This window comes from Meles meles, chromosome 5 (assembly GCF_922984935.1).
Source record: "Meles meles chromosome 5, mMelMel3.1 paternal haplotype, whole genome shotgun sequence".
Taxonomy (NCBI): domain Eukaryota; kingdom Metazoa; phylum Chordata; class Mammalia; order Carnivora; family Mustelidae; genus Meles; species Meles meles.
Window position 1 is genome coordinate 7,639,352 of NC_060070.1, and position 12,685 is coordinate 7,652,036.

General features: G+C 40.1%; 1 protein-coding gene across 6 annotated transcripts in view; it reads right to left on the reverse strand.

The window, feature by feature from the left end:
* The window catches only part of MAP3K4 (mitogen-activated protein kinase kinase kinase 4), a 114,489-nt gene that overhangs the window by 61,183 nt on the left and 40,621 nt on the right, over positions 1 to 12,685 (reverse strand). For all 6 annotated transcript variants that reach the window (XM_046006863.1, XM_046006862.1, XM_046006864.1 and 3 more), the window contains exon 3: positions 894 to 2,257. In XM_046006863.1, the coding sequence (XP_045862819.1) occupies positions 894 to 2,257 (1,364 nt within the window). The remainder of the gene's footprint in view (positions 1 to 893; positions 2,258 to 12,685) is intronic.

The following is a 12,685-nucleotide window of genomic DNA, read 5'->3' on the forward strand; positions in this document are numbered from 1 at the left end:
GATCTGGGTGCTTTTGCTTTTAGCCAGATGAATATGAAACTCACCACAAGAGAAAAATTGCTCTTTTTCCTCTCAAGAACAGTATCCAAACAGCATGCCCCTTTCTAGTTTGACCACCCTTAACAGTAAAGAACTTGAGAGATCAGTTATCAAAACAAAATCTGCACTGTTTTCAAACTGCTTTTTCTAGGAGGCACACGCCTCTCACAAAAATCTTCACACGTCAAACTGTGGATCTGATCATTAAGGCTTCCCTTAAACTTCTATTATCTATGCTAATTGCTAACTGTGCCAAACGCCTAAACGTTTTTTTCCTTTTGATCATTCTGACATTTCTCTACAAGTCACAGCTCCTTTGGCTAAAATCATGTGTGGTATCTGTTCTTATCGGTTTAAAATACAGTGGCCAAAAACCGGACCTGCTACTCAAAAAGGGAATATGTTATTGCAAAGACTCGAGAAAGAACCAAATCCGTGACCTTGGATGCCGTATTCATTTAAAAATATTTTAGCATCATGTTGACTTTTTTTTTTCATGTTGACTTTTTTACTGACTCATATTCAGCCTGTGGTCACCCATGATTGTGGCTTTCTTCCCTCCTTATTTATACCTAGTCTGTCCTTCTCTCCATCCTATATTTATATAGCTGGACTTTTTTTTCCTCCCCACACCACCTTAAACTTAATTCACTAAATTTCGAACAGTTTTCATAGATCCCTTTCCACATTTATCACAGTGCTTTATAGAAATGTTTAAATCTGCAAGTTACAGTGACTACCACTTACACCTTAAAAATATCAAGAGCACGGAAGTGCGTAATAATCGACACGGCACACTGTAAGGAAGGAAGGAACTAAGGCCAGGATCATAGTGATGCCTACCAGAAACCTACCTCCACCGGACGGTCACTCTTTACCAGTGCTATACGTGCCCTTTGCAAGGAACCGTCCATCAGCTTGTGAAGTCTTAAGATTAACTTTCTTAACCCCATTTGCTTCAGTGCTTTGTCTACAAATGGTCTATAAATAGAAGTAAGACAATGTCTGCTAAAGCCTGCTTCTGCGCTGCAGTCTGGCGCTCCCCAGCCAACGGACTCGTCCTCAGACTCGAGCCTCTCAAGCTTCTTCCGCACACAGTCCTGCGAATGGAGGCTGCGACTCTTGTCAGCGGGCTGTGTGGGCTCCGGGGCCCTCGGACCTGAGAGCTGTTCTCCTTCACTCTCATCCGCGCTGCTTTCCAGCTCTCTCAAGTCCCCTTCTGGGTCATCACCCTCATCTTCCGGCTCATTGCCTTTGGATGATCGAGGAGAAGGGATTTCAAACACTGGCCAGCCAATGTCTGATAAATTCTTGATGCCCAAAACAGTGCCCATAATCCTTAACTTCTGATTTAAGTCTTTCGTGATGTTTAACCACAGACAGAGTGCCTGCACCCTGTCCTGGAAGTCTTTCGCAGCATATTTTTCGTAGTCCTTTTGAAGAGCCTGCAACGATGGATAAAGTGCTTCTATGTACTCCAGCAGCTCCATTATCCGCTTTACCTGCTCAAACGACACCCTCTGGCGCTGGAGATGCTCGTGGTACGTCGAGTAACCCACCATCTTTGTTCCATGAGGGGCTCGGCACTGCCCTTCCACTGAAGTACCATTAAAACTAGCTCCATTTCTAACAAAGGCAAAGCTCCCATAATTAACCTTGAAAGTAAGGATTTCATTGATAATATCTGGGATGGCTTGACGAGCTGTGTATAAAAAGAGGTCCTGGTCATTAATGGTCCGTCCTGCATGCCAGGCTTGTAGCTCTAACCAGATCAGTTCATTAGATCGGTTAAACCAGAAAGCAGACGTATTTTCCTGTCCTCTTTGCTCCCTGTCCTTCTTCTTTGAGACTGAGGTAAGCTTTAGCAGGAGTCGCAAAGTCTCAAAAAACTTTAAGCGATCTGCTGGACAGTCAGTCCTAGAAGTCTGGCGAGCAGTTCTGGCTATAGGCATGGGCACGGATACCGGAAGCTTAGCGTTGCTGCAGCCAAGACTGAGGTAAGGCTTATTAAGATCCACATCTGGAATTGATTTTTTGGGCAAAGACCCACCCACCGAGTCCAACATGAACGAGCACTGCACATTTTTCTTGTGATCGCGCTCCGTTGTCCTAAGAGCTGCTCGGATCTTTTTCTCCTGCTTATAGCTGTATTCTTCCACATTCTCCCCTGTTTTTCCAGTGTCTTTGTGTGGAGGCTGGTTTGGTGCATTCGTTTTTTCTGTTAAAAAGAAATAAACAGATCATCATGTTAACTCTAACACATGAAACTACCCTCAGTATCTTCAAGAAAACGCATATTCACATGTACTTATTTTTCAGGCTGTTACTGGAGAAAAAAATCCTAACTATATGCTAAAAAGTAAAAGATTCAAAATATATACATTTCTCTCTTAATTTCTAAAAGTTTTATCCACTTTTCCCTGCTTTATTATACTTGCTATGCTCTCTAATATCTTCCACTACAAATCTAAAACAAGCCATTTCTCTACACTAAAAGTGCAGTTATGCACAGAGTGAAATCGCCACAAGTTAACTGCCTTCAACTTAGGAAGGGACAAAGAGCACAGCAGATCTGACAGAAACATGGTTTAGAAAACCTATCCCACCCCCACCTCTGCTGTGAACTGAATGTATTAATTTGGAGCAGACCACGTAAGTTTCCTGGGTCACTTTTCTCATTTGTAGAATGAAGTAGACTGAGCAAAGAATCTTTAAGGCATTTTCAGATTATCCTCATAAAAAAACGAAAGACAGATAATAGGTAAAAATGTTAATTTATTCTAATTCTCGGTTTCTTTCCCACAAATGAACAATAACATTTTAAACTTAGCATTAACAGAATTGAAGACATACAGACTAATTCAGTATCATTTGCCTCAACTGGCATATTAAATCATTCAAAATTAATGCAAAGAAAGTAAACATCATGCTTTCTCATCAAACAATTACAGAAAAGTGCTATTAATTTAATCCCAAGCTTTGGAATGAACATACACACTCTCTTCCTTCCTGTTTGGCATTTCTGCCACTATTAATCACCTCTACCTTCTGAAATTCCTTCAGCCCCTTGCTTTCTAGATTCAACGGTCTCTGGGTTCTTTTCTACTTCCCAAGTCACTCCTTTACAAATTCCCTCCTTGGAACCTGGCTCACTCCAGAAAATGCTGTTCTGTTTCACTCTTCGATCTCTTCTGTCTTACTCTCCCCCTCCCTGGGTAATCTTCGCTTCTACTTCGTATACTGATAATGCTCAAACCTAAAACCCCATTCTGGTCTCCCCCCACACCCAAGATATACTTCATGTCCCAAAGTCCAGGGCACACATTCTGTATTTTAACATCTCTGAAATTAAAATATGTTTTATAATTGATGATATGAATATGTTTTAGAAACATATTCACTAATAGATTTCATTTACATCTCATTTTATATATTTATATGTTTATATATTTATTTTATATATACAATATCACAGTACATATTATATATACATATATATATATATAAAATCACACACACAACATAAATAACAGTTTTTTTTTAACCTGTATCTAAATATCAAGAAGTATAAAAAGAGTTCTTTCACTAAATAAAAAATAAAAATTCTAAATATAAAAACACACTGTGTCGGGGCGCCTGGGTGGCTCAGTGGGTTAAGCCTCTGCCTTCGGCTCAGGTCATGATCCAAAGGTACCGGGCTTAAGCCCCACCTTGGCCTTCTTGCTCAGCAGGTAGCCTGCTTCTTCCCCTCTCTCCGCCCTGCTTGTGCTCTCTCTCTCACTCTATCTCAAATAAATAATAAAAAATTGAAAAAAATTTTTTAAATAAACACACTGTGTCATCAATTGTAAGCATTTTTCTTCTTAAAATGTATTATAGTAGGCCTTAGATTTGGTGAAATAGGTTTAATTTACAGGGGTTACAAACTAATATACCCAAAATCAATTCACTACAGAAAACCTGTTTAAACCAGTTTACCTTCTAATCAATTTAAATCAAAATAGTTTTAAAAGAATTTTAGGGGCACCAGGGTAGTTCAAGTCAGTTAAGCATCTGACTCTTGATTTCCGCTCAGGTCATGATCTCATGAGACTGAGCCCCATGTTGGGGTCCCACTCTGGGCATAGACCCTGCCTAGGATTCTGTGTCTCCCTCTCCCCCTGCCTCTCCCCCTACCTGATAGGCACTCATGTGCACTAATTTCCTTTATGGCCCATCAAAAAGGATTTTATCTGTCTACTGGGATTTTTGCTATATTTTAATATAAAGATGGTTATTATTACTTCTTAATTACCAGTATTTTTAAATGATAGAATTTTTATCCGTAGTTTTAATCTACCTTACTTCTAAGGTCTTAAAATTTTTTATGCAATCCATTCAAGAAATTTCTTCACAATTTTGTTTCTAGCTACAAATGCCTCTCAATATTCATTCATAAAACATTTGCCCAAGCCCGGACTTTGTCTCCTCTTTGATGTTTTTATTGTGTTCTTTATACCTTTATTGACATAGCATATACACACCATTCATCTCTACTTGGTAAAACAATGGTTATTTGAAAGCAAAGCTAACAAGTTCTTCCAAATTTAACTCCACGATATTTTATTTTTCAAGGCAGGAATTTATACTATACTTTGTCACTGTGAAACACAAAATGACGTATGTGGTATCACTGTGTAAGGCTAGAGGTAAAGATAACGAGTTTAGTTTTTAATACATGAAGTTGGAGGTGCCTATGGAAAGCTCTGTTGGTGATGTTTGTAGGTAAGTAATGTTGGTCTTGAGCTCAGGAGAGAAATCCAAAGATACAGATTTGAAGTCATCAGTATATACACATGTTATTTAATACCAGCAAAATACCTAAGAACATCCAAGAAACGTATACAGAAGAGAGGGAATGCAGACCGAGAAGAGAAGGTTGTATTGGTACACACATCAAAATAAATGGTTTTGAATCAAAGAAATCAAATATTTATGTAACAAATAACAGGTTTTTTGTTTTGTTTTGTTTTCAGTTTAGAATTTAGGATCCTAACAAAACATGGTAAAACAATACAGAATAACATTACTGATAATGGCCAGAGAATGTCTGCGTACTGTTTATAATTTGAAAGTAACAGTAAACAGTGCAAATGTATTACTTGGCCTATATAACTCATAAAATATTCTTCTAATCCATGATTTAAAGATTCTAAGGAAAACAAAGCTGCTGAGAGTAGCTGGGATAGTTTTTCATAACTCCAGAAGATTGGGCTATTAACATTATGCCCAAACCTATGCTATATTTTCTAGGAAACTAATATTCAAAGCATGAAAGTATTAAAAAATAAAACTTCTCCACCTTGATCTTTACACTTCAATTAAAAGGACTTAAGATGGGGGAAAAGATGCCATGGTCCCATTTTTCTGGATAAGAAGAATCAAATTTTAGTAGCCTAAGAAACTAATTTTTGCAGATTACATATAAATCTTGTTAAGCTTACCTCACAGCATACAAAATGGTGTATTATACAATTTTTTAAAATTTTGTGTTTACATAAAGCAATGGCTTATTTGGGTTTACAATGTGTGTAAAGAAAAGCAAATTGGGAAAGGCACAAGATGAAACATAAGAGTTTTTTTTTTTTTAACTTTTCAAAACAAAAAACCAAGTTGGTTTTGGAAAAAAAAATTCACAAATGGAAATTGATATACTGTGTTTTAAAATGATGTAATTTAAAACTTAAAACAGACCTAACCTCTAGTCTAACTACTATGGGAAAGAAAAAATTAATCTATTTATTTTATCAGTAGCTATACTTTTCAAATAATAGATTTGTGATGGACAACGGAAGACAAGAGTATTTCCTAGCATTCAGGGTCCAGGTAGTCCTCCATGAAACCCAAGGGACCTGTTAGTTAAGGGAGACTGAAAAGTACTACGGTGTTGGGGGTAAAATGAAATCTATAAGCTGAGACACGGTTTTTATTCCCAAGCACTTTATATTCTGTCTCTACCCAATCTGACATGAGCATAAAACTTTTAATAATAACTTGAAAGGCCATTAATAATGGACAAGTTTGTTTCTATATCCGTTTTCTTTTAATACTAAATCCCTTTGCAATGAATAAGAAGTCAACCATAAACAGCTTCTGAAAAGGACAATAAATTAAAAGTATACAGAATGTATTACATGACAAGTCCTATTATAGTGTTACAAAACTAGTTCATAGTAACTTCAGTAAGACTAATGGAACAACTGATCGGAGTGGCTGTAAATTAAGTGGTGTGATTTGGTTAGTGCAGTTACAGCGCTCTTCCAAAATAGTTACTTTTTCCTTTGGCCAATCACCAATAATTCCTGCCTAATCAGAACATGAAAAGGAAAAGAAAAAAAAAAATTTATAATGAAACCAAAAGCAACAAATGACAAGGAATACGGTTCACTTGTTTAAACAGACATGAGACATTCAACTGAATTTTCCCACCATCCATATCTAGAACTGGCTCCTTAGAATATGTATAAAAATATATTTTTTATCAAATCGTTGAAATACTTCTGCTCTCCCCTATGAGTACTATCCACACTCAACACACCAGCCTTCCTCAAGCTCTCAAATGAGTAAGTGTAAACAGATAGCTGCTCTTTACCTCTAAGTGAGAGATGGTCATTAGAGCAATAATGTCCTGGATTATCAAACAATGTCAGCAATCTGCAGGGGCTTAGAGATCGAATTCGTTGTTCTCAAATATCAGTCAACATTAAGAAGCACTTAGGTACTTGCTAAAATGCGGACTCCTGGGCCCACTCCCAGTGTCTCTGATTCAACCTGGCTAGAATGGCCTATTTTGGGAAACGCTTTCCTTAACCCCCTCATTCTCAAGTAGAAACTATACAGAGACTATCGTAATCTTCACAACACTGTGAAGACTACCATGAAACATCAACAGATGGTAACTATTAGGACAAGGATCCTAAGCCACATTCGTATCATCATAGCACTGTTAATACCTGTCACAGTGCTCGTAGACCAGTACTAACTGCCCAAGGAAAGGTTAGACACTGAGTGGCATGAAGGACAGATTATAGAGGGTAACTCATCTGTAAAGACTTTAAATAACACCACGTACTGGACTGGGGGCTTTGAAGAATGGATGGAGCTCAAACGAAGGTAGCAAGAAAGTCAAGAGTGTCTTTTAAGCCAGAGAAGAAGAGCGTAAGGAGACACAAAGGCAAAAAGAAGGGAGTGGCTGCAACAGTCTGTATATGGAGAGCCTGAAACAGAACTTTGACTACGAGGCTGAGTTTAGACTAAAGAGCTGAAACAGAGATTTAAGTCCCTCTAGTTAATGTTAACAATGAACTATCATGTGATTGACCATACAGTTGACCCCTTGAACAACAGGGGTTTGAACTGCATGGTCCACTTATGCACAGATTTTTTCTGACATATACTGCAAATGTATTTTTCTTAGATTTTCTTAAAAAAAATTTCCTTTCTGGGCACCTGGGTGGCTCAGCTGGTTAAGCCGATGCCTTCAGCTCAGGTCATGATCCCGGAGTCCTGGGATCAAGTCCCATATCGGGCTCCCAGCACCATGGGGAGTCTGTTTCTCTCTCTGACCTCCCCTCTCATGCTCTCATTCTCTGTCTCTCTCTCTCAAACAAATAAATAAATAAAATCTTTAAAAAAAAAAATTTCATTTTCAGATTGTTTGGGTGGCTCAGTCAGTGAAGTGTCTGACTCTTGATTTAGATGTGGTCATGATCTCAGGGTTGTGAGATCGAGCCCTCTACTGGACTCCACACTAGGCATGGAGCCTGCTTAAGATTCTCTAACCCTCTGCACCTCCCCCACCCTATCTAAAAATTAATTTAAAAAGTAAAAATTTATTTTCTCTAGCTTACTGCATTGTAAGAATATAGTACATAATACATACAAAAATTATGTTATTCAACTATTTATGTCATGGTAAGGCTTCCGGTCAACAGTAGGCTATTACAAGTTAAGCTGTTGGGGAGTCAAAAGTTATACACCAAATTTTGACGCTGCTTAGGGTTGGCCACCAACCCCTCGCCCGGCATGGTTCAAGGGTCAACTCTACGGACCGAATCAGCTCAATTTTACAGCAGCATTACACTCTCAAAATCAAGTTGCTAATCCTACTACTGTGAGCGAAAACACAAGACTTTTACGCACACACACGTACATATACACTGTGAGGTACTTGTTTACGATAGGGGAATCAATATGTGTTTATGCGTATGTGCACACAGGTTCAAATTCCGATACAAATATCTTGAGATGTTCCTTCTCTCCCTACAGCCTGGCTACTGCACTATGTTATAATAGTGCTGGCAAAATAGAGCTGATATGGATTACAGGCAGATTCACTCTGAAAAGGATGTGGCTTGAGTGTTTTAATTCTTATTTCACCTATTTAAACTGTGAGATGAACTAGATTTACTTCCTCCTGCTATGTTAAAAGGCACAAAAATTTAAGGATGAGATAGTATGACCATCTCTCCCTTAAACCGATCTTAAGAATAGCTGTATATGGACGTAGTGAAAAGAAGAGCCATCTGTACCCCAATGTTTATTGCAGCAATGGCCACGGTCGCCAAACTGTGGAAAGAACCAAGATGTCCTTCAACGGAAGAAAGGATAAGGAAGATGTGGTCCATATACACGATGGAGTATTATGCCTCCATCAGAAAGGATGAATACCCAACTTGTGTAGCAACATGGACGGGACTGGAAGAGATTATGCTGAGCAAAATAAGTCAAGCAGAGACTTATTGGTCTCACTTATTTGTGGAGCATAACAAAGAACATGGAGGACATGGGGAGATGGAGAGGAGAGGGAGTTGAGGGAAACTGGAAGGGGAGATGAACCATGAGAGACTATGGACTCTGAAAAACAACCAAAGGGTTTTGAAGGGTTGGGGGGGTGGGAGGTTGAGGAACCAGGTGGTGGGTAATAGGGAGGGCAGGTACTGCATGGAGCACTGGGTGTGGTGCAAAAACAATGAACACTGTTACGCAGAAAATAAAAAAATAAAAAAATTTAAAAAAAAGAATAGCTGTCTATGACTAATTAGTGTCCAAAATTAAAATCTTAATTGCTGTAGTTTGGCAGTTATTTATCATTATCCAAAAGTACAATTTAAATAATACCTCAATTAAATTCTGTTACTCATCAAAGTATGAAATTAAGCCTGGTCAGTGAGCTAACTCAAGAGCTTAACTGGTAGGTTACGTCAGTTAGCATGTCACACAGCTGACTTTTCTTAGGTAATAAGGAACTAACCATTCATACCTAGACATCATAACATTGCTATCATATTTATCACAGCTTCTCAAAGCAGAAGTTCATGTTTCAAAAACAAAAATGTCTTTAACATTCCCAGGGAAATGCCAAAATTGGAGAAAGTATTTTTTTGCACACTTCTAAACTGGCAATCATTTGAGAGTCCACCAACCTCAAGGAAGAAAACGCTGTAACAATGACAACCTTGCCTTCATTCTTCATATTCCCATCCCATCTGGGCAATGGCGACTTCACCTTCGTCCGTCACACACCCCCATCCTGCCCCAACAATGGCAACCTCACCTCTTTCAGGCTTCACACACAAACCCCCTTTCCATCCCCCTTTCCATCCCCTTTCCATACCAACAATGGCGACCTCACCTATGTCCTTCACCTCCCCGCCAGGGTCTCCTCTCTCCTCGATCCCCTGGCAGCTCAGATAATCACTAAGACAGACACTTGTTTTGAATTACCCTGCTTGGTGGTTACGCAACTGCATATTATGCTTGGAAATCACAAACAATGAAGGACACAGTGAATCTTCGTACAGGATTTGTTGTGTCCATTTGCAGAACTTCTCTAGAGTCTACTCCCAGTGGTGGATGTGCAGGGTCAAGGACAAAACCAACCACCACTTGACTGAATTAACAAAATCCCTTTCCCACAAGGATTAAGACATTTACATTCCCATTAGGCTTGTATCAAAGCTGCCAGCTCCTCATACCTTTGCTAGCAGCAGCTCACCAAGGTATAGTAAGAAATATCTTTGGGTTTTGTCCAGATTCCTGGCACAGAACTGCTAAAAACTCTTGGAATCCCCTGAGTAATTATTCAAAAGGAGCCCCTTTCAATCACATCTGTATTTATGCTAAGGGATGCTCCTAGAGTAGCCTCAGGATGGGGCTGGTCATAGGGAACTAATAATTAGCGGACTGGAACCTTCAGCACCCCCCATCCACTACCCTAACCTCCCAGAAAGGGGCCGGAGGGGGCAGTCTGGAGAGTAAGCTCTCTAAAAACTCTTTAACAAGGAAATGTGATGAGTTTCCACGCTGGTGAATACATCCAAGCAGTGACAGGCTAATGCTGGAGGGACCTGGAGGCCCATGTCATCCCAACACCTTGTCCTATACATTTCTTCCATTTGGCTATTCCTGAGTCCTTTATAATAAACCGCAAACACAAGTAAAGTGTGTTTTGAGTTCTGTGAACAGTTCTAGCAAATTATGGAACCTAAAAAGGGTCTCAGGGGAACTCTCCATTTACAGCCAACTGGTTAGAAAGTGGCCTGGTGCTGAATTTCCAATTATAAAAAATGAATCTATGGTAGTTAGTTACTACTGTAGATTAGTAGTAGTTATTCTGAGCCTATAAGAATAAAACTATTTAAAGAATCATACCCATATAACCAGTTCCTGACAATGGCTACCATTGTTTTAAAAAAAAATTAATGGTTACTCTCATCTCCTTGCAACATAGTGCCCTCAGTTACCTTTCTGGGTCCTTCTAGTCCTTTGGGAATGCTTATGATGCTGTCTCCATTTACAAGGGAGAGAGGCTGGAAGCACAAAGACAGTATGATGACCAGAAACTAATTCCCCAAAGCTTTATATCAAATGCAGGTAGGAGCTGGTCCCTTACAGCCCACAACCACACCTCCCACTGCTGAAATGCCCTGTGTGGTCCCCTTCCACACTGACTTTTGGTGGCCCTATGTGGCCAAAGCACGCAGCAGAAGCGGTGCTGTACGACTTCCTAAGCTAAGAACCCTTACAACTTTCACCTCGATCTCTCACGACCCCTGCTCTAGGGGTAGCTAACTGCCACATGAGAATCCTAATTACCCAGAACAAGTATGCTGTGAAGAATCCCAGAATAGCCATGTGGAAGGTCACGTGGGGAAAAAAAACAATGCCAGCCAGCTCTCCACCCATATGCCAGACATGTGAGTAAAGGAGCCATCTTGGACCATGTGGAGAAGAACTAAAGCTCACACTTAGGGCCATGACAACATCTCCAGCCAACTGAGCCATTCCAGCTAAAGCTGTCGACATGATGGGTTTGAGACAAGCTGTGACCTGCCTAAATATGTGGGCCACAGAATCATGAGCACAATAAAATGGTTGTTCTTTCATGCCACGAAGTTGTGGGGTGGTTTGTTACACAGCAATAGATAACCAGGAAAATGCAAATATTATTGGTGACATTTATTAAAATGATGAGTCCAACCTGGACTGCAGTTCTAAAGTGAATAGTATGATTCAGAGAGCCCTGGCTTGTGGTAGTGAGAAAGAAAGAATGCACCAGTTCATATTCCCTTGGAAAGCTTTTAAAATAAATCTGACCAACCTAACTAACTCTAAAAGCTCTAGAAAATACGGAGGGACCAATATATTATCATGAATCCACACTAGTTTGAAACTTGGGTCTCCTGGCCCAGCCTTCAGGTCACAGCACAAATGTCACTTGTTCAGCAGTCTTCTAGCCCCAGGGCTCCCCGCTCCCTCCTCCCGCTCCCTCCTGTGGACATCCATGGCAGCCTCTCCTCACCACCCTTCACCCCAGCTCGACGGCCTGAGCATGCGCTGCTGGTCTACCTGCACGCTTCCCACGCGAGATGGGGCTTTCACCATAGATGGTGAGAGTTAGCATTTCCGTGTGTTGGATTTATAGGTATTTTTATTTCTTTTTGTCTGTAGTTTCTAAGTTTCCCATAACACATAATCTTTTACAGGAAGAAAAAAGAGTAAGTTTTTAAGCATTTTGGTTTCTTAGGTCTGCTGTTAGACAGGTACAAGTCAAAAGACATATGGCCATCCATTTCTTCACCTGAAAAACAGCAGAACTGGAATAAGAGGTCTCCAAGACCCCCTCCAGATCTCAAAGTCTGTAATCTTATGAAATAAACACTTGAAAGAAATTGAAGGTGAAGAGACAAACTTCCATCTTCCATTTCCCACACACCATGGAAGGATAGTAGGAGCTCAACAAATGGCTCCTGACTGGGGGCATGTGGGTAACACAGTCAGTTAAGAGTCCCGACTCTTGCTTTCGGCTCAGTAGTGATCTCAGGGTCCTAAGATGAAGCCTCCCATCAGGCTCTGCACTCAGCACAGCGTCTGCTTACATTTCTCTCTCCCTCTCCCTCTGACTCTCTCCACCCCCATGCACACACGTGTGCACTCTCTCTTTCTCTCAAATAAATAAATGTATTTTTTAAAGATTTTATTTATTTATTTGACAGACAGAGTACACACAAGCAGGCAGAGAGGCAGGCAGAGGCAGCGAGAGAAGCAGGCTCCCTGCCGAGCAGAGAGCCCGATGTGGGACTCCATCCCAGAACCCTGGGATCAT